Source organism: Lycorma delicatula, chromosome 1, assembly GCF_047948215.1.
Source record: "Lycorma delicatula isolate Av1 chromosome 1, ASM4794821v1, whole genome shotgun sequence".
Taxonomy (NCBI): Eukaryota; Metazoa; Arthropoda; class Insecta; order Hemiptera; family Fulgoridae; genus Lycorma; species Lycorma delicatula.
The window spans coordinates 210,885,334-210,913,302 of NC_134455.1; the positions used below are offsets into that span (position 1 = coordinate 210,885,334).

General features: G+C 31.8%; 1 protein-coding gene across 2 annotated transcripts in view; it reads right to left on the reverse strand.

Moving 5' to 3' along the window:
- Ncc69 (sodium chloride cotransporter 69) overlaps positions 1-27,969 on the reverse strand; it is a 235,386-nt gene that overhangs the window by 64,556 nt on the left and 142,861 nt on the right. For both annotated transcript variants that reach the window (XM_075371314.1, XM_075371306.1), the window contains exon 6: positions 13,716-13,830. In XM_075371314.1, coding sequence (XP_075227429.1) covers positions 13,716-13,830 — 115 coding nt within the window. The remainder of the gene's footprint in view (positions 1-13,715; positions 13,831-27,969) is intronic.

Genomic DNA, 27,969 nt, shown 5'->3' on the forward strand with positions numbered 1-27,969 from the left:
GCTCGCCAGGTACAAAAAAAGTCATTTCTCCATCGAATTGTGACAGCTAATGGATATATTTTTGAATTTTAAGTGTAACATCTCTGTGTTTGGTGGGATCAGAAGGGTGTGATCCATTATGAGCTGCTAAAACCTAGCAAAATCATTAATATTGAATGCTACCGACAACAAATGATCGATTTGAATTAAGCATTGCGTGAAAAATAACCAGAATATCAAAAAAGGCAATACAAAATGATTTTGCTTCATGATAATGCACCATCACACACAGCATAACCGGTCAAGGAAATGATTGAGACATTCAGTTGGGAAATACTTTTGCATGCGGTTTACTCACCAGACTTGGCTCTGTCCAACTACTATTTATCTGCGTTGATAGGACACGCACTTGCACTTGACACGCTTCACTTCTTATGAAAATGGCTCGATGATTGGTTTGCCTCAAAAGTGCAACAGTTTGTTTGGCGGGGCATTTATAATTGTCAGAGAGATGGGAAAAATGTATAGCTAGCAATGGACAATATTTTGAATAAAATATTTTTTATCCTTTTCATGCAACAAACGTGTATTTTCTGTACAAAAATTTCAGTTTCATACACACACCTGGTATACTCTTATAAATAAAAGCAAAGAAAAAACTGAGGATGGGAAACTGTTCCTTCTTTGAGAAATTATCCTACGAAAATTAAATTTTGTTCAGTTGTATTTGATAACTTTGGGCTACAAAGCATACATGAACAAAATCATATTAGGTAGGTAAACAGGGTTTTGATTTGTAGGCTAGAATGTGCTGAACACAATGGCATTATTTGAAAGGATTAGGCCAACCCAGTATTGAGTAATTTAGAAAATTGTAGATGCCTGCAAATGCAAAAAACAGCGTGAAATTTAAAACAAAAATGGCTGCCATTTTTAAACCAGATAAAATTAACATTTTAAAAAGTTATTTTTTAACTAACAAAATTTAAATGGAATGCACCTACAAAATATGATTTTTTTCTGAGATGATATGGCAACCAAGTGCTGGACCACTTGAAATGGATTGACTACATAGTAATATAATGTGTTTTGGAATTTCAGAAGAGCTAATTGAGAGGATTACAAAGAGGAGTAGAGAGAGATCTTACATCTGATGATTTCAATTTTAAAGAAACATCTCCAGATGAAAATTCAATAAAAATTTGTGAAATTATATTACTAGCTGCTAAACATCATATTGCACGAAGAAGAGTAAATAATTACACACCATTTTGAACAAATAATCTGAAAAAACTAAAAACAAAGAGGAAGGCATGCATATAGGGGAGCATAATCTATTAAGAATCCAAATGATGTAAGGGAATGGAGGCAAAAGACAGTCACTATAAAAAGAGAAGTGTTAAACACTAGAAGAGATTGTTTTTCTAACTTTTTAAGTAATATTTTTTTTACAAAATACAGTCTACTATATGCAGAGATTTATTAAAGTGATGGATAACTGACAGCCTCATAGGTAGTCTCTTAAGTCAGGTCAGACAACTTTCTGAGGTTTGGCCTTAGCATATGCTTTTAATAATCTCTTTTCGACTTCTCCTGAAAAAACTAGGGATACCAAAATACAGGAAAAGTATTTTAGAAGACAACTGAGATCTGCATCAAGTGATGTAGCAGAGCCAATATTCAATGCCTGTTTCACACTGTACAAATTACAGTGAGCCTTGAATATTTTAAAAAATAAGTAAAAGTGCTGGCTGTGATAAAATAACCACAAAAGTTTTAATATATCTTGGCCTTGTTGCCCAAGAGATAATAATCTACCTTTCAATAAAACATGGAATGAAGGAATACAAGCTTCCTGAAGAAAGGTAATTATTATACCAATTCTTAAACCTACAAAACCTCCAGTTGTCACACTATCGCCCAATTTCACTGACTAGTATAGTGGCTAAACTTATGGAATGAATGGTTAACAACAGCCTACTTACTTCTTACTGGTTAGTGGCTACTTACTTCTTAGAATTCAGTAACATCATCTGTGATGAACAAACTGTTCTTCACAAGCATTGTTCAGTGTAAAGGATAAACTAAATACTCTCAAACTCTTAGCTGATAAGAAGTGGGGTAGCTCACTGTCGGTTCTAAATGGCACCTTTAGGATTTATATAAAACCAGTGATTTTGTATGGTAGCAAAAACCTTATAACTGCTGACACATCTGGCTTAAAACTAGTTCAGAATCAGGCCATGTGATTCATTACAGAAGCTATAAAAACAACTATTCCAGCTCTTTTGGTCATTACTAAAAATGTTCCTGTAAGTTCTGAATTGCAGCGACTGCCTTTATTACAATATATATAACTTATTTGATTTCCTTTCATCAGTTTCTGGTGAAGTTATTGAGCAGAAAATCATCACATAAAAACACAAAAAGGTTTCTTCACAGTATATCACAGAATTAAGAAAAAGGTTCTGCTCACCAGCCCAAGCAGAACATCCAAATTTCTATCATCATGCCCTCTAAACTGGTACCATGTGTCAGCTACACTTGAAGTACAGAAGCTAGATCAGAAAGTAAGACTTTAACCTGACAGAAGATTTTCAGGGAACATGTGGAAACACTGTACCAAAAATGAATGGCTATGGGTGTGGACTGATGACTCATGTTCTGAACAGGAAAGTAATACTGGTGCTGAAGTGTACTGTGAGCTCATCTCTTTTTACCATTCAATTGCCAAATGCTATTCAAACTTTGAAGGGGAGGTTGCTCTGCAATCAATATTGCTCTCTGAGAACTCTTTGTATGAATACATGCCTTTGGTAAGGCTGTCTTTCTTTACAACTCAAAACCTGCTGTCTGGTTGTCATATCTTTCCAACATCCAACATCATTAAAGATCTTTAGATATTTTACAGTCCTCACTCAATTAGACAGCTACAAGTTGTAGGGAAGGAGGTAATTTTTCAGTGGATTCCATCCCATATAAGTACATATGGAAGTGAACAGGCCAATATCTTGGCAAAAAAGGCACACAAATCTTGCTTCAGCAGCCATCTATATTATCTTATCACTCAGCAAAGCTCTTTATTAACAACAAATTCAGAGTTTCTAATTGATAATACCTCCTGTTGTACAGAGAAAAAAAATAAAAGATAGTCTTCGCTGATAAGAATGAAACTATTATACCTGATGATTCCAGAAGTGAAACAGTAGCCATGTTCAAGATAACAGCTGTCCATGACTATCTTGGTGCCCATCTGCACCAAATAAATATGTATCTGACATCTAAATATGTCATTTGTAAGGCGGAAAACAATGCTATGAACTGGGAGCATGTAGTGAATGAATGTGATTATTTAAAAAATTTTAAAGCAATGTTTATTGAGAAGATCTATTTCTTTACTGATGTGAAGGATGGAGATTAATAATTTTACAACAAAATTGGTATTTGTAATAAGTAATAAATAAATATTTACCTTAAAACCAACTTCAGCACAAGATGTCTCATTTGTAAGATAAAAATGTCAAAAAGATTTTTTAAAAGATTATATCATTAATGTTAAGAGCTGATAAGTGTATTTATTGGTTTTTAAAAATCCAAATTATTCAAAAAATATAACAACAGAAAGAAGTGTAGGAACAAAGAAAAAGATCCTTTAATATATTTTTAAACTCAAAAAAATTTCATTAAATTAAAAGAAAAATGAGCAAACTGGTAGGCCACTTAATGAAATAATACAAGGCAGACTTCTAAGCAATATGCAATAAAATTGAAGAAACTTTGCTAGTTAAATGTTATACTAAAATAAGCAAAATAATCAGTTAATTTTTATTAGGAAAAAAGATGAATGTACACTAAAAGTAAATTATTAATAAGTAAAGTAATTATCAATAGGGAAAACATATACAAGATTATATAGTTAATAAAAATATATTAGCTGGATGATGGTCTCAAACCACACCCTGAGGGTAACTAAACAGTCCATTACCATTAGGGCAAGCAAGTATTTAAGAATAAAAATAAATTTCTTTTTATACTAACCATCAGAGGAGAAATGTTTTATACAAACATAATTATATTTCATGTTAAATAAGTAAAATTAAGAAAAAAATTGTTCATCATTTAATTTGACCATGAGAATATTTTGGATAATATCAGAAACCTTTCATTTCTTTTTAACTAAAGCTTTTTCTTTGTACTGAGGTGTAAATGCAATCTGCAGCTGGCATTAAGTTTCTACACTCGTTGAATTACAACTTCTACAGCTTAAAGTTCAGAAAATTAATAAAGACTGCTCAATACAAAAAGTTAAGTTCTGAAAGTAAGCACGCACTTTCTAACAAAAAAATATTAGAATTTTAACAGAAAAACACAGACATACTTTTCAAGTCCCTGAATTCAGGAGTCACACAATTTTGTCTTTCCAGAGAAGACCATAACATGAAGTCTTCTCAGAATTGCAATTAGGCTTGTTCATGGTTAGGAAGCTCAAGATCTTATGGATGAAATGGAATTTAGCACTTTTAAACCCCCACCCCAAAAAAAAAAACAGACAAAAATATTCATTACTAATCATGTTCCATCGTTTCGTTTTTTCTATAAAGCTTTAAAGTTTATCTTTTTGCTATATTCCAGTAGTCTGTAGGACCAGCAGGGCAGTTTATCATATAAAAGACAATTACACAAATCCTAAACTGTTCTCTGGTAAAAATGATTGTAACTGCCATAAATCAATCTATTTCTTCATCATTCTTTGTTTATAAGGCATTGACAAGAATGATACAAAACTAAATATCAGATGCAGTATTCTTAAAAGTACTGTTCCGGGACATCAATTTACTTATCAACCCAGAACATGTAACACAACATTGCGTAAAACCAATTTCTGAAATTTATTTTTGGTTAGTACAGGAAAATGGAGATCTCAATTAATTTTGGGAAAACAATTTTATTATTTTTCACATTAAAAAGAAAATTTTATGATATTTTTATATTACCACTGATTACAATATGATAAGAGCATCTAATTTGATCAAGCAGAAAAATTACCTTATTTGACAACTAGATACTTAGATAATGATACTTCGATAAGAGAGTGACCTGAATATGTTGTGTAGATAAATGTTTCTGTAAACCATTACAGTTAAAAAGGTATCTCAATGCCTTGTTCTCAAACCCTGGTGTTTAAAGCCATCAGTGAGCCTACAGCTGTATACAAGGTGTAATTACACAACAGCTTATATATGGGATGGTGTTTAGTGTCACAAAGCTCAACTTCTTGCCAGAGAGGACTTGACAGAATTATAGAGATTAGCATATCTTCTTATCTTTGGAGCTTTTAAAAGCACATGAATAATTTTTCTTGAATTGCAGTTGGGTCTAGCATTTTAGTTAAGCCAATAATGCTTGCTCTCAGAGAATTTGTTTTGGGCTTTGGAGAATAGATCATTTTATTGATGACCATTCCTGTATTCAAAATAAGACCAAATAATAGACACTCTAAATATGAAATTTTATTATACAGTGAATACAACTTCAATTCTAAATCCAAAGTCATTATTACAATTAAATAATTTACCAAAACTGATACATAAAGCCATATACTATTTATACAGAAAATATATGTATCAATATTAATAAATAGTGCTGGGACCTTTGATAAATCATTTAAGATAGCCCTTAGTCTCAGATTTGGGAAATACCATGTGGACAACAGGAAGGCCCTTTACATTCCAATAAATCCAGCTTAAACAGGCTCTTCTGCTGAAAAGGTGGTGAGGATAAGCCATGGTGGTTATCATCCAGATCACTGGAGAACATTATGAATGACTTCTTTGTGTGATTTGGAAAATTGTCACCATCACAGAAAACATTATAGACATGAGAGAAAAGACTTTGACAATGGGAAGTATTCTTGATGTGACATACAGTGGAAGGCTGAGCAATCGAGCTGAGATGTGGGCTGCTATGGAGACAGCAGCCCACATCGATTCAACAATTACCGATAAAATCAACAAGCAAACGTTCTACAGAGTTAGGCATTTCAAGACAATGCGAGACAATATGCGGAAAGACTTGAAAGTTAAATGTTTTCATTCAGCCATAGTTAATAAGTTGAGCGAAAATAACCTTGATTAACGAGTTTATGCAGGCCAGTTATTGATTGAATGATTTTCGTGAGCAAACGATAAAAATAGCGTTATGTAGTCAGATGAGGGTGTGATTTATCAATGCTCTTGTAACCAAAATGTTTTTTCTTGGCAAAAGACAATCCTTGTTTTTTTTAGGAAATCAAACACCATCCACTTCATGTTATGATTGGGCTGGAATGACAACTGAACATCTCCTTAGTTCTTATTTTTTTGATGGTACAGTTAAGCAACATAGTTATCTGAGAACAATTGTCGAGTTGGTTGCTTCCAAAATTAAAGGCAAAAGAGATCACTGACATCATTATATTTTAGCAAGATGGGCACCCCAGTGCACTTTGCTTTGAATGTCTGCAGGTAATTAATGAAATTTTTCCGAATCGCTGGATCGGATGTGGGACAGAAGAGTTACCTTTGCTAGACTACATTGCCTTGGCCAGTAAGAAGCCCTGACCTCACCTTACCTACCTGACAATGTAGTCTAGGGTTTTGTCAAAGAAAAGATCTGAAAATGCAAATACATCAACAATGAGCAGCTCCAAGACACTGTTTGATCACCTTGAAATGATATGCTGTTGTGGATGAACAACCAGACATGGAGGAGCATACAGCTGTGCTTTGAACATGGTGGAGCATGGTATTGCTCACACAGTGAACAAATAACATTTCAGACTAAGTTATCTGTAACTCTTAACTGTGTCTACATAGTGTGTAGACATACTGTGTCAACTAGTGATGGTATGTGTTAATGAAATTTATAACTATATTTTCAGAGTATCATTCAAAACTTCCGGAACTTAATTATCTAATGGTCTGGAATTAAGTACTTTTAGACCTTTTATCTTTTTATCTTCAAATAATGGGCAGGCAGGAGTAGGGTTCATAATGAACAAGAAGATAGGGAAGAGAGTAGAGTATTTCAAAACGCATAGTGATAGAATCGTTGTAATAAGGATAAAATCAAAACCTAAACCGACAACAATTGTTAACGTCTATATGCCTATACCCGCCCATGATGATGATGAGGTAGACTGTGTATACGAAGAGATTGATGAAGCAATTAAACACATAAAAGGAGATGAAAATTTAATAATAGTTGGAGATTGGAATGCAAGCATTGGAAAAGGCAAGGAAGGAAATATAGTGGGTGAATACGGGCTGGGCAAAAGGAATGAAAGAGGGGACCGACTTATAGAGTTTTGCACGAAGTATAATTTAGTAATTGCCAACAACAAATTTAAAAATCATAATAGAAGAATACACACTTGGAAAAAGCCAGGCGATACTGCAAGGTATCAGATAGATTATATCATGGTTAAGCAAAGATTTAAAAATCAACTCGTTGACTGCAAAACTTACCCTGGAGCAGACATTGATAACGCCCATAATTTGGTGATAATGAAATGTAGGGTTTAAAAACATGTGGGGTTTAAAAACCTGAAGAAAAGGTGTCAGATGAATCGGTGGAATTTAGAGAAGCTTGAGGAAGAGGAGGTAAAGAAGATTTTTGAGGAGGACATCGCAAGAGGTCTGAGTAAAAAAGATAAGGTAGAAAATGTAGAAGAAGAATGGGAGAATGATAAAAAGAAAATTCTTAAATCAGCAGAAGCAAACTTAGGCGGAATAAAGAGAACTAGTAGAAAACCTTGGGTTTCAGACGATATATTGCAGCTGATGGATGAATGTAGAAAATATAAGAATGCTAGTGATGAAGAATGTAAAAGTAACTATTGGCAATTAAGAAATGCTATAAACAGGAAGTGCAAACTGGCAAAAGAAGAGTGGATTAAAGAAAAGTGTTCAGAAGTGGAAAGAGAAATGAACATTGGTAAAATAGACCGAGCAAACAGGAAAGTTAAGGAAAATTTTGAGGTACGTAAATTAAAATCTAATAATGTGTTAAACAAAGATGGTACACCAATATATAATACGAAAGGTAAAGTCAATAGATGGGTGGAATATATTGAAGAGTTATACGGAGGAAATGAATTAGAAAATGGTGTTATAGAGGAAGAAGAGGAAGTTGAGGAGGATGAAATGGGAGAAACAATACTGAGATCTGAATTTAAAGAGCATTAAACGATTTAAATGGCAGAAAGGCTCCTAGAATAGACGGAATACCTGTAGAATTACTGCGCAGTGCAGGTGAGGAAGCGATTGATAGATTATACAAACTGGTGTGTAATATTTATGAAAAAGAGGAATTTCCATCAGACTTCAAAAAAAGTGTTATAGTCATGATACCAAAGAAAGCAGGGGCCGATAAATGTGAAGAATACAGAACAATTAGTTTAACTAGTCATGCATCAAAAATCTTTCCTAGAATTCAATACAGAAGAATTGAGAGGAGAGTGGAAGAAGTGTTAGGAGAAGATCAATTTGGTTTCAGGAAAAGTATAGGGACAAGGGAAGCAATTTTAGGCCTCAGATTAATAGTAGAAGGAAGATTAAAGAAAAACAAACCAACATACTTGGCGTTTATAGACCTAGAAAAGCCATTCGATAACGTAGACTGGAATAAAATGTTCAGCATTTTAAAAAAATTAGGGTTCAAATACAGAGATAGAAGAACAATTGCTAACATGTACAGGAACCAAACAGCAACAGTAATAATTGAAGAACATAAGAAAGAAGCCGTAATAAGAAAGGGAGTCCGACAAGGATGTTCCCTATCTCCGTTATTTTTTAATCTTTACATGGATCTAGCAGTTAATGATGTTAAAGAACAATTTAGATTCGGAGTAATAGTACAAGGTGAAAAGATAAAGATGCTACGATTTGCTGATGATATAGTAATTCTAGCCGAGAATAAAAAGGATTTAGAAGAAACAATGAACGGCATAGATGAAGTCCCACGCAAGAACTATCGCATGAAAATAAACAAGAAGAAAACAAAAGTAATGAAATGTAGTAGAAATAACAAAGATGGACCACTGAATGTGAAAATAGGAGGAGAAAAGAATATGGAGGTAGAAGAATTTTGTTATTTGGGAAGTAGAATTACTAAAGATGGACGAAGCAGGAGCGATATAAAATGCTGAATAGCACAAGCGAAACGAGCCTTCAGTAAAAAATATCATTTGTTTACATCAAAAATTTATTTAAATGTCAGGAAAAGATTTTTGAAAGTATATGTTTGGAGTGTCGCTTTATATGGAAGTGAAACTTGGACAATCGGAGTATCTGAGAAGAAAAGATTAGAAGCTTTTGAAATGTGGTGCTATAGGAGAATGTTAAAAATCAGATGGGTGGATAAAGTGATAAATGAAGAGGTATTGCGACAAATAGATGAAGAAAGAAGCATTTGGAAAAATATAGTTAAAAGAAGAGAGAGACTTATAGGCCAAATACTAAGGCATCCTGGAATAGTCGCTTTAATATTGGAAGGACAGGTAGAAGGAAAAAATTGTGTAAGCAGGCCACGTTTGGAATATGTAAAACAAATTGTTAGGGATGTAGGATGTAGAGGGTATACTGAAATGAAACGACTAGCACTAGATAGGGAATCTTGGAGAGCTGCATCAAACCAGTCAAATGACTGAAGACAAAAAAAAAAGACCTTTTATCCCTCAACAATATTACATTATTATGAACACATGAACACAGGAGTTGAAGGCAATAAGATAACTGACTTTCTGGCCAAGAAAATTGCAAATACTTCATTTATTATTCTGAATATGAATTTGAGATTAGTTTAGCGTTGACCATGAAAAAAGTAAAACAATGGATTTCAGATGAAACAAGTAAACATTGGAAAATCCGACCTGAAAATATATTTGGAAGTCTTTTATTCAGAACCCTTGTAAAAATTTATTTTATCCTTATCGGGATTAAATAAGCCAAGTCTTAAGAAAGTTGTCAGTTTCCTTACTAGATGTGGTATGTTTGGGTCTCATTTCAGAACTAAAAGATTCAAAAGAGAAAACACCATACAATGATTTTTCATTTTCTTAACATTTAATGGTAATTTTTTTTTCACTATGTAGTTTATGCCCAAAGTTCAGTAAGAAAGATCTTATTATAAAATGATTTTTTTCATTAAATGTAAAATATTTTAAAATACAAGACACTTGATCTTCAAAGTTTCTACTTCCAAGAGTATGATCTTAACATTTTAAATCAGATTTAGCAACTTTTTCAAAATATACAGCTGAGCTTATAGGCTCACAGAGAGTAAGAAATATGTAAAAGCCTTTGAGGCTGAGGTATCTAGAACACTTATTTATGTTCCATTTAACATAATACTAAAAAATAAAATGCAAAAATAAAAATAAAAATTATATAAAAATACAATAAAATTAAATATAAAAAAAGATCAATGAAAATAAATCAAAACATTTGCAAATTTCATAGGTTAGATAATCTAAAGATAAGGTCACCATTACCTGAGAATCAAAAAGGGAGTAAAATGAACAATTTGTTAAACAACTCACAGAAGATGTCTTCAGGAAAATAAATTAAATTATAAGTCATCACTTAATCCTACTCATAAAATTTTATATAAAAAAAAATCTGATGGGGACATGGGAACACCAGATGACGCCTATTAAACTACACACACATTTTTTGCTGCTCTTCATAAATTTGAAGGAAAGAGTAAGTATTTTGAGATTAATAATTTACAAATCATTCTTATTATAAATGAAAAAAATTTTTCTAGTGAATACAAATATTTAAAAAAAAAAATATTTGAATTCAAATGCCAACAGTAACTAAAAAAATTATTTTCAACAATCACTTTAAATTGAATACAATTCAAAAACTTACAGTTGGTACCAATTTAACATTGTATTTTATTGTTCTGTCAAACAAGTAAATAAAATGATTTTTTTAAAAAAATAATTATACAATTTTTACAAGACTTCCTAAGAAAATCCTAAAATAACACAATTCGAAATTATAATTTTCAATTAACATTAAATAATCAGGTATAATATAAATATAATCAGATATAACATTCAACTACTCTTAATGTCGATTGCCCAGTCGATTGCAATCAAAAAGGGAGGTGGCACAACTAACTAGATGTTACAACAGTCCTAAATAAAAAATTTCAATATTCTATGGGTAATCATTTTTGAGGTAAAGCAAGATAAGCTTTGGAAATTAAGTTATTCTAATATACTAAGATCAGCTTAATGTTTAAAAAAAAATTGTTTTTCGTAAGCAAATTATTTCTACTTCTGAAAAGAAAATATACTAATATATTAAAATATATTTATTGTATTTCACATCGATCAAGTAGATATGTGATGTAAGTGAGAACATATCAGATCCGTAATCATGCACCCATTGGTTTGAATCTGACTTCATATACAAATATTTTTTTAATTTAAATATATTGCTTTATTAATAATTATTAACCAGATTGCAAAAATTTTTGAATAAAAATTATAAATTTTATAAGTACATAAAATTTTATTCCACTAATAACTTCTGATTTTTTTTTGTATTGTTATTGAATTATTATTTAATGATAACATTTTTTTTTACAATCAGATGTTAATTATCAATAAATCAGTATATTTAAATTAAAAAAAAGTTAAAAAAAAAATATGTATGTGAAGTCAGATTGGAACCGCTGTATGTGCCTTCGCACATTTGGATGTAAGATCCAAATATTTCATTAATTAAAGTTTTATTTGGCTATAACTCTGAAACCAATATCGCTGAAAACATTTGATATATCGTTGAAAAGCTCTCAATGAGGGCTTATTACTGCAGTAAAGAAAACGTTCAAAATCCAAATTTTTGAATTATTTTGATCCAGTCGATTGCAACCAAAAGGGGAGGTGCACAACTAGATGTTACAACAATCGTAAATCCAAAATTTCAACATTCTACAGCTAATCATTTTGAATTATACGCACCGCATTTTTGATACATACACACATACATATGTACATACAGATGTCAGACCGAAACTAGTCAAAATGGATTCAGGGATGGTCAAAATGGCTATTTCCATTGAAATCTGAGAACCGAAATTTTTTGCAATTACCTTTACTTCATACAAGGGGGTAAAAAGTTTGCTATTAATAAAAGCAAAAAAAATAAAGTGGAGTTGTGAGAGAACCCCAGAAAAATAGCTTAAAAGGAAGCAGGCACATATATGCAAAATATAGGTATTCAAAAAGTAATGCAAGATTTAAATTTACAAAATGAACTTTATTTATGCATCAATTGGCAAAGTTGGGACATACTTTGAACAAGCAAATACTCTTATTAAATATGGAGAATAATAACTGGCAAATATCCTTCACATCTCATATGGTGTTGACAAAATTTGCAATCACATTTCACAGACTTGTGGCTCAATTGTTGCGATAACATGTATGATTTATTTTTAAGTTCAAGAATTGTTGGTATGCGTTTGCTGTAAAGCCTTACACTTTACAAATCCCCAGAGATAAAAATCAAATGGTGTAAGATCACATGACTTTGGTGATCAATTGTGATAACTGATGTGAGAAATCAGCTGCCCATTAAATCTCTGCATAAGAACTCAATGGTTTCACATGTTGCATGAAGTGGGACACCATCCTGCTGGAAGCACATCTCATAAACATCAAAACCAAAGTCCATGGCTTACAAGTGTAACTGTAAAAATGCTGCTATCATCTCGCAATAATGTTCACCATTAACAGTTTCAGCTCTCCATATTTGAAGTATGTTTTTAAGATATTTATGTGCTCCTGCATCGTGTATTTCTCCATCACGATTCTCCATCACTACTAACCGGAATGTGATTACTATTACTTGTCCTTCAGAGAGTGTTGCCATCCCAACAAGAAAAAAAAAACCACGCAATTTAAATCCTGTATTAGTTTTGAAACATCCTTTAGTAACAGAAAATAAGGTGGATATGTAGGGGGTTTCCATGTAAACACAAAAAAATGTAGATAAAAGAAAAAAATAACATGAACAACAAATGAAAATTCCACAAAACAAGCAGTATTTTATGCCATATCTAAAAGACTACTTAAAAAATTTACTGATGAAAAACAAATGTCAAAGTAAGGTAACAATTAAGACAGGAATGGAAAGGTATTGGAGATATATATATCTTCAACAACAATATGCAGTCAGGTGAGTTGAGTGGGAACTTTATAACAGGATATTCTATCCAGATCTCAAATGGTTTAATGAACATTAAAACAAATATGACGTTTTATTTATGAAGTGAATAAAACTTTCATGAAAAGTGGCAATAAAACTTTTTAATTAAGCGGTATAATTTTTTTCTGTGAAATATTAGGTAGTAGTAACTGCACTCAGACAGATTTGTGGGGAAAGTTTTTGCATTACCATAAATAAACTTAATTTTTAATAATCTATTTTTTTTACATATTTTAATCTTATTTTAATTTTTTTTTTTTTTTACTGAAAGAAGGTATTTTAATCAGGCTTATTTTAACTTATGTAAATGAAATATTTAATAAATACCAATTCTTCATTTAACATACACTTTGAAATTATAACAAATAATCACATTTTAATAACAAATTATCTCTTTAACTCTTAATTACAAAAAATGTTTCATAAGTTAAAAAACTTCACAACCTTTTAAAACTACTTTTTGGTACTTACTATTAAAGCCAACAAATCCTTGTGCCTCTTTTTCATCCGTAGTGGGTCCTATTACTACACCAATCATATAATCAACTATAGCTAATAGAAGTATGCATAGTAGACCCATTTGTGTCTGAAATCAAAAAATAATGTCAATGTTAACAAATAATTAACAAAACCATATTGCTTCAGTTATATTAACTAAGTAATAAAATTGATACATAACATTTAAATATTGTCAATTAATTATTAACAGCCCAAAGCATAGACCCATTTGTGTCTGAAATCAAAAAATAATGTCAATGTTAACAAATAATTAACAAAACCATATTGCTTCAGTTATATTAACTAAGTAATAAAATTGATACATAACATTTAAATATTGTCAATTAATTATTAACAGCCCAAAGCATAAGGATGGTGGAAAAAATCTTGGATGCTGTCATCTTAGCATTCAAGACAGTACAATTAGTATTTATTTTGATGTGCAGGTATATTTCACTATCTGATATATTGATACTAAATCACAATCTTTAATAAACCTTTGCTTATCAAATCATAAATATTACATTAACCCTAATTTGTACACTGCAGAATAAACTAAAAAAAAACAAGAATACACATGTAATTTAAGCTCAATTTAGAAGTTTTGTTGACTGTTTAATATGGAAATTAGTACATGAAAGGGGTGAAATATTTCCACACTAACTCGCATCTTCAGTCATGTTCAGTTAAACATTTCTAACAACCTATTTTTTCTTATGTCATACTTTTTTATTTTTAAATTAAAATTTCTCAAAATAGGCTTTGATAAATAGTTTGATGATTGTTCTTATTTAGTCTCAAGTCACAGTTACTTTTATTCTTTTAGTCTTGGGTCAGTCTGTACATGGTACAGTTAATACACAAAAAAAAAGTTTACAATCTGCCTCTAAATAAATTTCACATTCTTTCATCCAAAACAAACAAATCACATCAGTCTCAACATACTGTGTAATTTGAGTCTTTTTTCTTTTAGTCTCGTGATGGAAATTTACTGATATTAGTGAAACTGTAATAATAATCAGAACACTCTTTTCTTACATATAAGGATGAAAGGAATTTATTTTCTTTTAAAGTATTAATTTAAAAGAAAGTTTTTGTTATAACATTGACGTTGCAGCAGAACAGGCGATGATGTTCACTTTTATCTGCTCAAACATACTGTCACTCCAATTGCATCTCTGCCCCATGAATTCACATACATATAAACCCAGTAACAAGCAGTTTATTCCGCAGTCATTTCTATTTCATGATATAACAGAAGCCTGATTTTTATGTGGTATGCCTTCTACTCTAAAAATTGCACACATTTCTCTTTACTATTTAAATCACGTGTGAGTTGCAAGAATGACATTTAGTGAAACATAATCATTCACTTCATGATATGAGAACAGTTAAAAGCAGAATGAATGCAGAAGCTTGCAGCAAAGCAGACAAGACTGAACAAGAACTTGTAATATCAATAAGTAATTCAATTTACAATATTGAAAAAACTAAAATAAAAAGAACAGTTCCATTATAAATACAATGTAAATACAATGTTGAACTCAATACATTATCTTATCAATAAATTTTATGAAAATCAATAATATTAATAATAAATAACATAATAATTCTAACACAACATAACTAACATGAACTAATATCAATAAACATCAATAGAGAGAGTCTATGAGAAAAGATCCAAATGTGTAATGTTAAGCACTGATGTGTTTTTTACAAATATATAACTTTGGTCATCATAATTAAAATTTCTTTACTGAATATTTTTTAATGAATAATTCTCCACTTACTCTTTATTCACTAAGCTTACACTGGAAAAGTATGGAATGTTTATAGTAAGTTAGTAGTTAAGTTTATAGTATAGTTTGAACTCAAAATATTTAAATAAAAAATTCTGAATTCTAAATAGAATCAAATTAGAGTTGTACTCCTGTTAAACTTACATTACAACCTCCCAACCTAAAATCTTGTTTGTTACCTTAAAATGTTGCAGGATACCTCTAACTTCAAAAAGAAAGCATGGTGATATTCTGATAACAATTATAACATATTTTGTTTCCAATGACTTCAATAGTAAGAAATAAAATCATCACTACACCAGGCCTACTGCTACAAAGTATTACAAAAATTCAATTTCTGAAATTTCAGTCACTCTAACATTCTTCATGCTAAAATTTTGTTTAAAAATGCTGAGTTTTGAAGTAATTCTTCTATCTCACAGGTTTTTGGTTTATAATTAAAACATGATGATGTATCACAATAAGATGGAAAATTCTTTCTCTTTACAAGAATAAATAGTAATTATATTTTATAAGACTGATTACTATAGCCAAAGTTTTTTACATTTATGGTTTTCTTTCCATAGAACAAGATGTTATGGATATCTTAAAGAAAGGTGATTCTGTGAGCAGAAATCAAATATTTAATATATTTCCTCTGTAGAAATTTATGGCAATAGGCTACCGCACTTGAGATAGTAGTATTAAGAGTTTTGAAACAGCTCATATCACTTCATCTACTTTAATTTTTTATCTTATTTTTGTACTCTGCATATTTGAATGAGTTTTTTAAACACATTGTATTATATATACACTTCTGTCATCTTAGCATCCAAGACAGAATTAGTATTTATTTTGATGTGTAGGTATATTTCACTATCTGATATATTGATATTAAATCACAATCTTTAATAAATGTTTGCTTATCAAATCATAAATATTTCATTAACCCTAATTTGTAATAAACAATGAACAAATTGTAATTTTCTTAAAGTAATGAACAAATTGGATTTTATATAAATAATTAACTTTATAGGGGCTGATTTTAAAACTGAAAGTAGGCTACCCACATTACATCTTGAATTAAGACATTCTAAGAAAAGTTCATTCAACCTCCATCTATTGCACACTTCAATTTATTTATATTTTTCCATGTATGTAACTTTTCAGAAAATCACTAACGTAGTACCCATTCCTTACTGATACTGTATGACCATGTAACACTTACTCAGAGAACTTTATAGTCATACAGTGACCAGTGACCTTATCTGATGCTGATAAACAGATTTCATAAGAAAAAAGAGAGATACATAGTGACATGCCGTCTTGACACTGTCCATCAGTACGTGGGCGTGACAAGCCGAAGGATCCATTATTGCATGACAATTGACCCTTTATAAGATATTTATGAAAACTTACAAATAATATTATATGTTCATGTTCCAAACTACTAGTAGAAGCTAGTAATTTTTTTTTTTTTAATTATTTTTTAAAGGATTTTATTACAGGAGACATTCATCCTAAAATTCTTATTACCAAAATTCTGTTCAAGTTAATTCAGAAATATATATGGCATGCTGCAGTAGTTCCCATAAAAATTCACTGATGTTAAGTAGTTCAGGAAATTAAACAGTGTATTAATTAATTATTCTTTTTGTTTGTGTTTCAATATTCCATATATTACCTAAATACATTTAAAACTGTTTTAATCCATTAATTGCCAGAATTAAATAAACACTACTTTTTTTTTTATTAAAATTACTTTATTTCATCTATTTGTAAGTATATAAAGCTAGAAATATTTTCATATCAACAAAAAATTCAGTAATGGCTTAGTAATAAAATGGTTCGTTTACGCACCTTTGGCCAAAAGCATAATATAAAATGTAACTTTGTAAAAACATAAAAAGAAACCAAACTATTTATAAAACTAGAAAAAAATAACTATGAATAAACTACATTAAATTGTTTTTAGTTTATCGTGGATTTATTTTCTTTGTGGTGAATGAAATTCTTTGAAACATTTTGAGTGCAGGTGGACTTTACATTTTATACACAAAAATATTGTGTGGTTTTTGCACAGCTTACATCGTCTTCTAGCTTTGTTTGCATGTTCAGAAATAACATGCCCTACTTTGTCCAAACGAATATTTTCTGGCAAACTATTTTTTGAAGGCCGACCTTTGGTTGCCAATGATGGAGAAGGAACATTATCTCCCTGAATTTCAGCGATGCACTGTGGTATTTTTATTTCCTCACTTTTGATCAACAATAATACAAGGTACGACCTAAAGTGAATTTGACTAATTTTATCATGGTTTACAAGCCGATATAGTTTCCACGAATTTACTATAACAGAATCGATAGCATTAGTAAACAATGGCCACCACCACTTTTTTTCCATGCACTTTTATTCTATAATTTCCAATGTCATTGTCATGAGAATCCACACCACCCATGAATTTTGTGTATTGTGCTACCATTAATGGCTGACTAATAGTTATATCTTTTCTTTCTTTTCTGCTATATCTTTTTTATTTGCTAATGGGTAAATTCCATTGTGGTTACTGGCAACTGTTACCACTGCATTATCATTCCATCTAGCTACTGCAAAACTAGTTTTTTTATCAAATGCAAAATCGAATGTACCTCTATCCATCTTCTGCAATACTTTTGAACTCTTTAGTGGGCAATTAGGAAGCCCATTTTCTCTGACAGTGCCGGTAGCGAAATATCCTTTTTCATTGAGTAATTTAACCCTAGAATAGTACCTATACACAACAATAGTGAATGGTACCTATACGTCTTATAGACGTACAGCCCTGAAAAGTGCCAAAAAATGGTATAATAAATATTTTAAATTCTGTAAATGTCAATAAATGTTAAATCTTCTTCTATTTGCATACTTACTACATATCATAGAATGAAAAACTGCTCTTAGAATTAAAATATTAAACAAAACTGCAAGTAAGAAAACATCATTATAGAAAATAAATTTGAATTCGATTCCCAGGAATTTTTTCAAGCAGGTAAAAATGTTTAAATGAAAGGATGAGGTATATAAAAAACACTTTAATGAGATTTAAACAAAAATTGGTCATAAATTTATTATTTTTTACAAACTTGGCAAATGTTGAAACAATGTTTGCCACACACTGGCTTTCTGCAGTTGCAGCAGGTCATTTTACTCATTCTTTTCTTCTTATAAGAACAGTACGTACAATACTGCCTTTTTTCAGATTTTGATGCCGCTTGTATTTCAACAGGTGCATCCGTCACACCGAGACAATCTTTTATGATGCTTCGTAGGTTGTGAGGCATGTGTGACTGTTTCAGTCTTTCCATCATCCACGGAATTGACAGTTGATCGGCCAATTTCATGAGGAAGTGAAATCTTGACAAAGGCTTCTTGTCACCATTATTTTTCATAAAAAAATTGTGCAAATAAATAATGTAAGCATTATAGCTTGCTATATTTAGCAAAAAAAAAATACATCAAGAATAGTACCAACACGCCTGAGAGGCGTGGTAGGATTTGTTAGAAAAAATGCACTGACCTTGATGTGAACACTTCTGAGGTTTGAAGTACACTAATCCTCCAATGGAGAGTCAGGTGTAGTATATCTAGAAGGCAGGGGTATTATTCTCCTCCAAAACAAAATGGCGGCTGTTCAACTACTGAACTACGTCTAATAGGCGTATACGTACCATTCTAGGGTTAAATAGATCATATGTTGAAAAAAAATTGTCAAAATAAATTCTATGCTCATTCGGATGGGATACAACATTTAACAGATCGAGTACTACTTGTGTCCCCAGACCATATTCAGGTTTTTCTTTTTTAGCACCTTCATATGGTATAATTGGTACAAATATCCATCAGAACTACATAAGCACCAAAGCTTGAATCCAAATCTGATTGGTTTTCCCCTTATAAACATTTTTGCTGAATGCCTACCAAAATATGGCACCATTTCTTCATCAATAGATAAATTATGAGAAAAAACGCCAAAGTGTAAATTACGTTTGTTTATTTCATCAAAAAATGGCCGAATTTTTGCAAATTTATCGTTCTTGTCAAGCAATTTGTTATCGGAAATGTGCAGGTTCCTTTTTATTGCTCTAAAGGTGTTACAGCTCATTGAATTTATTACTATTTCAACAGCCTTATCTTCATCCTTACTCCAATACATTTCTGTTTGAGGTAACGTATGATAACCAGTCAGTATCGAAATTGCAATAAATCTTTTTAGTAACACACTATTTAAAGAAAAATCATGCCGATTGTTGTCATGCGCATATTTTATACTGAACTCTAAAATCATATTCAGCAAATAATTATCAAAATAAAGGAAAAATATTTCAATGGGTGATTTTCCTGCCAGTTTATTTTCTAAAATATCTATTTGTCTATGTTCTACTGAAATTGGCAATTCTTTTTAAATTGGTTCAATTTTTTCCCATTTTGGAATGTTTGTTTTGGGTTTAGTTTTAGATTTTTTTGGTTTATCCTTGCAATTTGATATTTCAGCATCAATGTCTTTTTCTGAATGTACATGATCTCAAATGTACCTGCTATATCAGTTGTTGCTGTAGAAGGGGTCTCGATTAGCAAATTGTCATCAAAATCTTCTTCATCTGTAAGTCATCAACTTTAGGTGGAATATAAGTCGCATCAATAGCAGTTGCTTGCGATATGTTATCTTCATCTTCATCTAACATGGACTGCAATTCGTCAAGTGTCAGCGGTTTTTCAAAATTCCACATTTTAAAAAATACTTAAATTATAATGAAATCAACTCAACTCTTGTAAAACTAATGCATGTACATAATAAATAAACACTATACTAAAAGACGATGTAATATTGTTTGAGATATTTCTTGAGTAAATTTCTATGAATTATAAAATTAATACTGAATACGCAATCAAAATTTAATAACAAAAGGAAACGCTGTATCAATTCAATAAAATGTTAGACTAAACAAAACTACAACGATGTATAAGCAAAACAATGCAACACAAGACTGTGAGAATATTCCAACATAACCTATTACGATGTATGCTTAGCTCATGAGTCATCACTCATTATGCCAAAGGTGCGTCATCGCACCATTATCTTTGACTGCTATTTATAATGATTTTTAAAAACAAGTTATTTTTATCAATTGACAATAAAAAACAAAACCTAGAGATATAATTAAAATAATAATATTATTTATAACAACCACTCTGCTATCCAAATATATTATAAAATGAAGCAGTTACACGGAATGTTAAATTACAGTAAGTTTGAATGCAGCTAAACTTAAAAAATAAAAACGTAATCAATTATAACTTATGTTAGGGTGATCAAAGAACTTAACAAAGTAAAAAGTGAAAAAAAAAAATTGTAAAAAGTGAAGAAAATTATTTAGAAATTTATAAAAAAATTATTTTAGAAAAAGGTGCGTAAACGCACCACTGGCAAAAAATCGGTTAGGATAAATCACACAACACTGCAGAAGTAACAGCATTTTTAAATAGTTACTTCCCAGACAAATGGATTGCCACAAATATGGTATATTTGTGGCCAGAAGATCTTCAAATTTGTCAACCCTTGATGATTATCTGTGAGGATAATCATCTGTTTACATTATTTTTTAAACTGTCTGTAATGCTTTAAGAGTTAGGTTTGGTTAAAAATTATCAAGAAAAAAATGTTTTAAAATGATATATTTTAGTCAAAATTTTCATAAAAAGTAAGTGGTTACCCAGTTTCAAAAATTGTTTACCATCCTATCGAAAAAATGGATGGGATATTAAATATCACATGGATAATATAATTTTAATATCCTCAAAAAAATAGGGAAAGTTACCTATACAGATTTTCTCACAGCTCTTTTAGTTTCAAAGATGCCATTGAGGACCTCCTAGAAAGTAACGCTCTATATGACATAGTTTCCTCTTATAGAGACAGGTAATATCTTAAAAATGTTTAATCATAGTTACAAGTCCAGACAAATGCAATTTTTTAATTACAACTCAAGCTGAAATATTACCTAGCAAACAGACTTATGTCTAAGAAACTACATAAGATGTAAAAAAAAAATTTCAGCAATTATTATAATTTTATTTAAAAAATAAATTTATTAATTTAGAAAAAACCAGCTTGCAGTTAAGTGACAATAGAAAATAGTAACCAGTATCAATTATTGGATTATGCTTGTGACTAATAAGGGATGAGTTCACGACAGAATACTTGTTGGCATGACTGATTAAACACAATTAGAATTTCCACATACATGATGACTGAATGAATTATAAACCAAATAATACTGGGAATACTACAAGACATAATTTTAGCGAAGTTTTGTACAAAAGTGTATGAAAGGGACATTTAAATCAAGTACTTTCCTGTGCATGATGGCTTGACTTTCAATTGAGCTCAGAAAGGTAGTAGGGAAAACAAAGATTTTTCTATACAAATAAAATCCAAAAAATGTAACCATAAGCCAAATCACTACCACGAAAACTTGTATTATTCCTGCAAAAAAAACTAATATACTCCACTCTTTTTAGGGGACATCAAATTCATGTGTTTTAAAAGAAACATGCGATGCAAATATACATACACATTATGTGTGTATGTATATATACATTACATCATACAATATCCCCATCAGTTTAGCTGTTTCTATGTATTACAAAAACTTAATTGATTATTTCACTTATTCTAACCATTTCTACTCCTACTATTCCTGAGCGAATAAAAATTGGCTACCTCTCTGTCCTTGTACGACCAAATATCCCAAACCAGACACTATTTTCAGTATCAAGGGTTTGGTCACAACAAAACTGGTTGAGCAAAAGAAGAAGTTTGAACATATTGCAGCTGTGTGGGACCTGATGTCAGCACATACATTTAGGTAGAAAAATGTATTAATTATAAAGGTCTTCATTCAGCTCGTTTTCAGGAATGCCCTTTTTATAAGGAAGAAAGGCTGTAGAATCCTTTCCTTTGGCTCGCAGGGGATTACAGAAAAACTCTCCACAGGAAGAATCCTGTACAGCCTGGTTTAATTTTGTCCAGGCTCTTTGTAATAATATGCAAAAACAGAAAGAACAATTGCACATCACACAAAGAGCTGACTAAATTGGTCCAGGCTTTGTCAGATCAGGTAAAATCTCTCACTTCTGTTATTGCAGTATTGAGTACTGGAAAGGAAAAAGATATTTTTGGTACAAAGGCTGGTTTACTGAAAACCACTCCACTAAATAAAGCTCCTGCTGCACTAACAACGCAGCTAACTACTAAAATCCTTATGAAGGGATCTACAACAAAATCGTCGCCTGGTACGGTGTCTCAGGCCTACCAGGCTTCCAAGTCCCAACCACTATTTTGAAGTCCCTTAAAGGATATGGAGGCCAATGAGGTTCTCGAAGAAGCAAAGCACTTCCTTAAAGTTATCAATACCAAAAAGATAAACCAGATTGTATTTGACAAATAATCTGCATGCACAGTTTTACACATAACAAGAAAAGAGTATTTTTATGGGAACAAATATTGATTGGAATGTTTGTAGTCTCCATTCTTGCTGTAAGAATATTGAAATCCTACTAAAGAAAGAAAATCCTTTAATTCCGTGCCTGTAGAAGATTCACTTTCGTCCCCAGAAAGATGTGTCCTTTCTTGGTTATGTCTGTAAAAGATGCAACTGTTAAACTGAGGGCAGAGGACATGAAGGTTTGGCTGTTTTCCTGAAGGAAATCATATTAGCCATCCATATTCCGCTAATGGCAAACATCCCTGCAGTCACAATGAAGATATTGGCACCATTTAAAATGAATATCTGCAATTTTTAACTTCTGTCAAATTCCGATATCAGTAAGAATAATCTGTTCAGTTTGTTTTCACAGATTCTTTGCCCTGCCTAATAATTGCTGATTTCAATGCCTATGACTATTCATGGGGCACATCATTATGTTCTTCCCAAAGCACTATAGTTGATCGATTGAGGCAGAACTTGGATCTCTACTTACTGAACAAAAGGTCACACATGTTTATGTCATCTTCACCAGGTATATTTTTATGTATCGATCTCTCCTTGTGTTCAGCATCCCTACTCCCATGTCTTAGATGGCGCATTTCCAAAAAACTTCTTTGGAAGGATTCACAGACCGGTTGTTATCTCAGTCAGTAGTAGTGATTTGCCTCAGAGTCAGCCATCCAGATGGGTGGTTCGGAAAGTGGACTGAATCAGATACAAGGATTCCTTTGGCCAATAAGACAAGAGTGGTAACACAATCTACCAACTTGCCAAGATTACAACCAGATACTCAATAGTGCCAATGAATTTATCTAACTTCTGGAAAGTGAAAGTAGCCTGCTGTTCCTTGGTGGGACGAAAACTGAAGAGTGCACCAAGGAATCGTCGCAGGGCTTTACATAATTTCAATTGAAGGTCTACAACAGAATTGCTCTGCACCTTCGCCATACAAAGGCTGTTTACCATCAAGGGTATCAATGTACTAAATGGAGATAGTGGGCAAATTATATGAATACAATTTCTCGGACAACACCATCATCTGTTATATGGGGAAAGTTTCACACCAAAGGTGTCAAAGGAAAATCTATGCGTCCGATTGGACTGGAAAACAATGTTATCCTCATCACCACACCAACTGATGTGGTGAACATGTTTGGAATACGTTTAAGTCATTTTTTCTTATATTGTCATATTATCCAAGGTGTAAGTTACAGGTAGAAATTATTCCATGTGTTACGGAGACTCGCAAAATGAATTAAACATTCCCTTCTCTTTTGATGAGCTATGGTATGCCTTGAATAATTTCCACAACACTTCCCTCGGAAATGATATGTTATCTAACCTTCCAGATTCTGCACTCTGACATCTTTTGTCTATTTACAACAAAATATTTTCTGACCAAGTTTTTCCAGATTCTTGGTTAGAAGGATTGATGATTCCCATACTGAAAACTAGTAAAGATAAATCCTGCCCCTCAAGTTGTGGTCCTATCTCCTTGACCAGTACCATGTGTAAGTTGATGGAGTGAACAGTAAACCATTGTCTACTGTGGTACCTTGAGAGAAATACTCTAATTTCCCCTGAACAATGCGGTTTCCGTCAAGGTAGATCATCTATCATTCATGTACTTGCCCTGGAATTTGTTATTCAAAACACCATCCTACTTTGCCAATGCCTTATTGCTGTATTTTTCGATATGCAGAAAGTGTACGACATGACTTGGAGGAGAAGTCCTAAATATACAGCATGAATGGGGTATAAAAGGTAATCTCCTTGCATTTGTCATGGATCTCCTCAATAGTTGGTCTTTTGAGTAAAAGTTGGAATGATGGTATTTTCACAACAGAAAATGGAACACCACAGGGAAGTGTCCTATGCGTTACCTTGTTTGGCATAGCCAAAAACAGTATCACAAAGTATGTGTGAAAATCCACTGTGTTTGTAGATATTTTGCAATTTATGTTACCTGTAGAACTTTAACTACAACCAAGAGGCTGCTCCAAAAGTTAATAACCTGTTTGGAATCGTGGTGTAAAACGACTGAATTAACCTTTTCTCCAAAGAAAACAAAGTGCATTTGCTTTTCCTGGTTGAGGGAATATGTTGATCCCCAACTGATTTTATATGGTAAAACAGTTGATCCATGCATGCGAATTACATTTTTAGGATTGTGGTTTGACCTACGACATGTGGGCAATACATTTAAAGGAGCTGAAGGTAAAATATCTAAAAATGCTACAAGCAAAGAGTTCTAACCAATTCTCATTGGGAAGGTGATAATGAGTGTACGTTGTGCTCCTAGCAAGCTCTGGTCTGTATCCACATAGACTAGCACTGCATAGCTTATTCATCCGCACTGGCCGCTGCTCTACAGATGCCCAGTGCAATCCATCATTCATTTATCTGTCTTGCAACAGGTACGTTTCATTAAAGCGCCTAGATAAGTTTTGTATTTTAATATCATTTTTATTTTGGTTTTACTTCACCTGAACATAAATTTTATCTAAGATACCTAAGATGATGGAATAGGCATTTTACACCCTCTTAAATTTTAATTGTTGATTTTTAATTATTTACTGTACTAATTTTGTGTCTGGGCAATGATAACAACATCTCATTTGTGCCCAGAGAAATATTTTGCAAGAAGTGTTCAAAAAACTGAACTACTTTAATTAAATGGGTATGTGGAATTTTATTAGTGTGCAGTTATTAACATTAAGTAAATCAGCACCAATCAAATTTTATCCTGTTAAAAGCTTATTACGAGTAGTATGTATGATTTCATCATTTAAGTAACTTATTACACAGGTAGTGTGAAAGAAAACAACTGTACAAGAAACCAACATTTTTCTGGATACATTTTGATTTATTTTTCAATATAGTCACCATTAAGGTCTGTCTATACACTTAGCCCAGCATTCCACAAGAGAGCTTATGCCAGTTCTGTACGTCAATTTATCAGACTCCTTAAATAACAATCTATAGCAGCAGTAACTTCATATTGGTCGATAATTTATTCTCTCCAACCCATTTTTTTAAGTCTGGAAAGTGATAGTCACTGGGAATCAGATCAGGTGAATATGGAGGGTGTATTGGAGCAGTTTGAACCATAATTCATTGATTTTTGCCATTTCAATGACTGAAGTGTGAGCTAGAGCATTGTCTTGATGGAAAAGTACTTTTTTTTGACCAAATGCAGTCATTTTTGCTTAATTTCATCACTGAGCTGCTGCAATAGGATTGCATAATATTCACCATTTATTGTTTCATCCTTTTTAAGATAATCAATGAAAATTATTCTACATGCATCCCAAAAAACAGTTGCTATAAGTTTTTTCATGCAAAAAATTGTTTTTGCTTTTTTTAGAGCAGGTTGACTTTTTTCAACTCACTGTTTTGTTTCGAGAGTGTGGTGTGAACCCAGCTTTCATCAACTGTCAAAAAACGACGTAAAAATTCCTCTGATTATATTGAAAAAGCTTGAGACAATTGCTTGAAATGTTTTTTTCAGCACTGATTTTGATCAGGCATGTGCAAACATGGCACCTATCTAGCAAACAACCCATTCAGGCCAAAATTCTCATGAAAAATAATGCGCATGCATTCTGTTGACATACCTACAGACTCTGCTAACTTGTTCACTGTCACTCATCAATCTGTCAAAACAATTCTATAAACTTATTCAATTATTTCTAGCATAGTCAATTCAGAAGGGTGCCTACAGTGTGTTTCATCGCTAGTGCGTGTTCAACCCATTTTAAACTCTGCATCCCAGCATTTAACTGTTGTATTTGATGGAGAAGGGTTTCTCAATCTCATATCAAGCTCTTTTTTAATTTCCTTTGCACTTAAGCCTTTCAGAAAAAGGTATTATTTAATCAATGCATGAATTTCCAGTTTTTCCATTTTCCAAAAACACCCAATTCTCCACTTTGAAGGACTGTAAATTCTATACTAAGTAATTCAGTAACTTGAAACTCTTATAGTAAACTAATGATGAATGGAAACATGCGATGCTGTTGAGAAATTAAGCGTATTGTGCCGTCTCTGAGTGAGGCCCAGTATTTTTCACCCCACCCTGATATTTGTGTGTTTTAGAATAAGCAATTCATTCAAACAATCTATTAATGTTAAACTTTGGGTAAAACTTGGAAGAACATTTACTGAAATTTATGACTTATTGATACATTCTTATGGTGTTGATTGATTAAGCTGAATTCAGCATTATGAATGGTTTAAACAATTAAAAACAGGACATGGATTAATTAACAATGATCTGAGATCAGGAAGGCCATCAACATTGACAAATACTTCTCATATCACAAAACTAAAGAATTTGTGTATTCCAATTTTCATTTAATTGTGCAAGAACTAGCAGATAAATGCAACAACGGTCATGTCAACACATTTTAATTAAAAAAATTGGAGATGTATCAGACTGCAGGTAAGTTTATGGCCCAATTGTTATCGCCAGATCAAAAAGACCAATGTTTTGTTAACATTCAGGAGCTTTTAAATTCTGCTCACAAAGACAAAACATTTTTAAATAATATCATAACCATGCGATGAAACTTAGGTTAATGGCTATGATGTAACAATTAAAGTTTAGTCTTCAGAATAGCTAAGAAAAGTTTACAAAGACCCAAAAAGTGCATTGAGTTCATCCAAATTGACTGTTTTTTCACAATAAAGGCATTATTCACAATGAGTAGTTGACTAAAGAAATTGTAAACTGAATTATTACATTGAAGTTTTAAAAAGACAACAAAAAATGTCAGGAGGAAGAAACCAAATGGACGCTTCACCACAACAATGCACCCCCAAATATTTAAGATTGTTAATTATGAGTTATATTAAAAAGAATGATATAACTGTTGTTTTTCTTTTTTTGTTCTTTTTATTAAAGGACAAAGATTTGACAC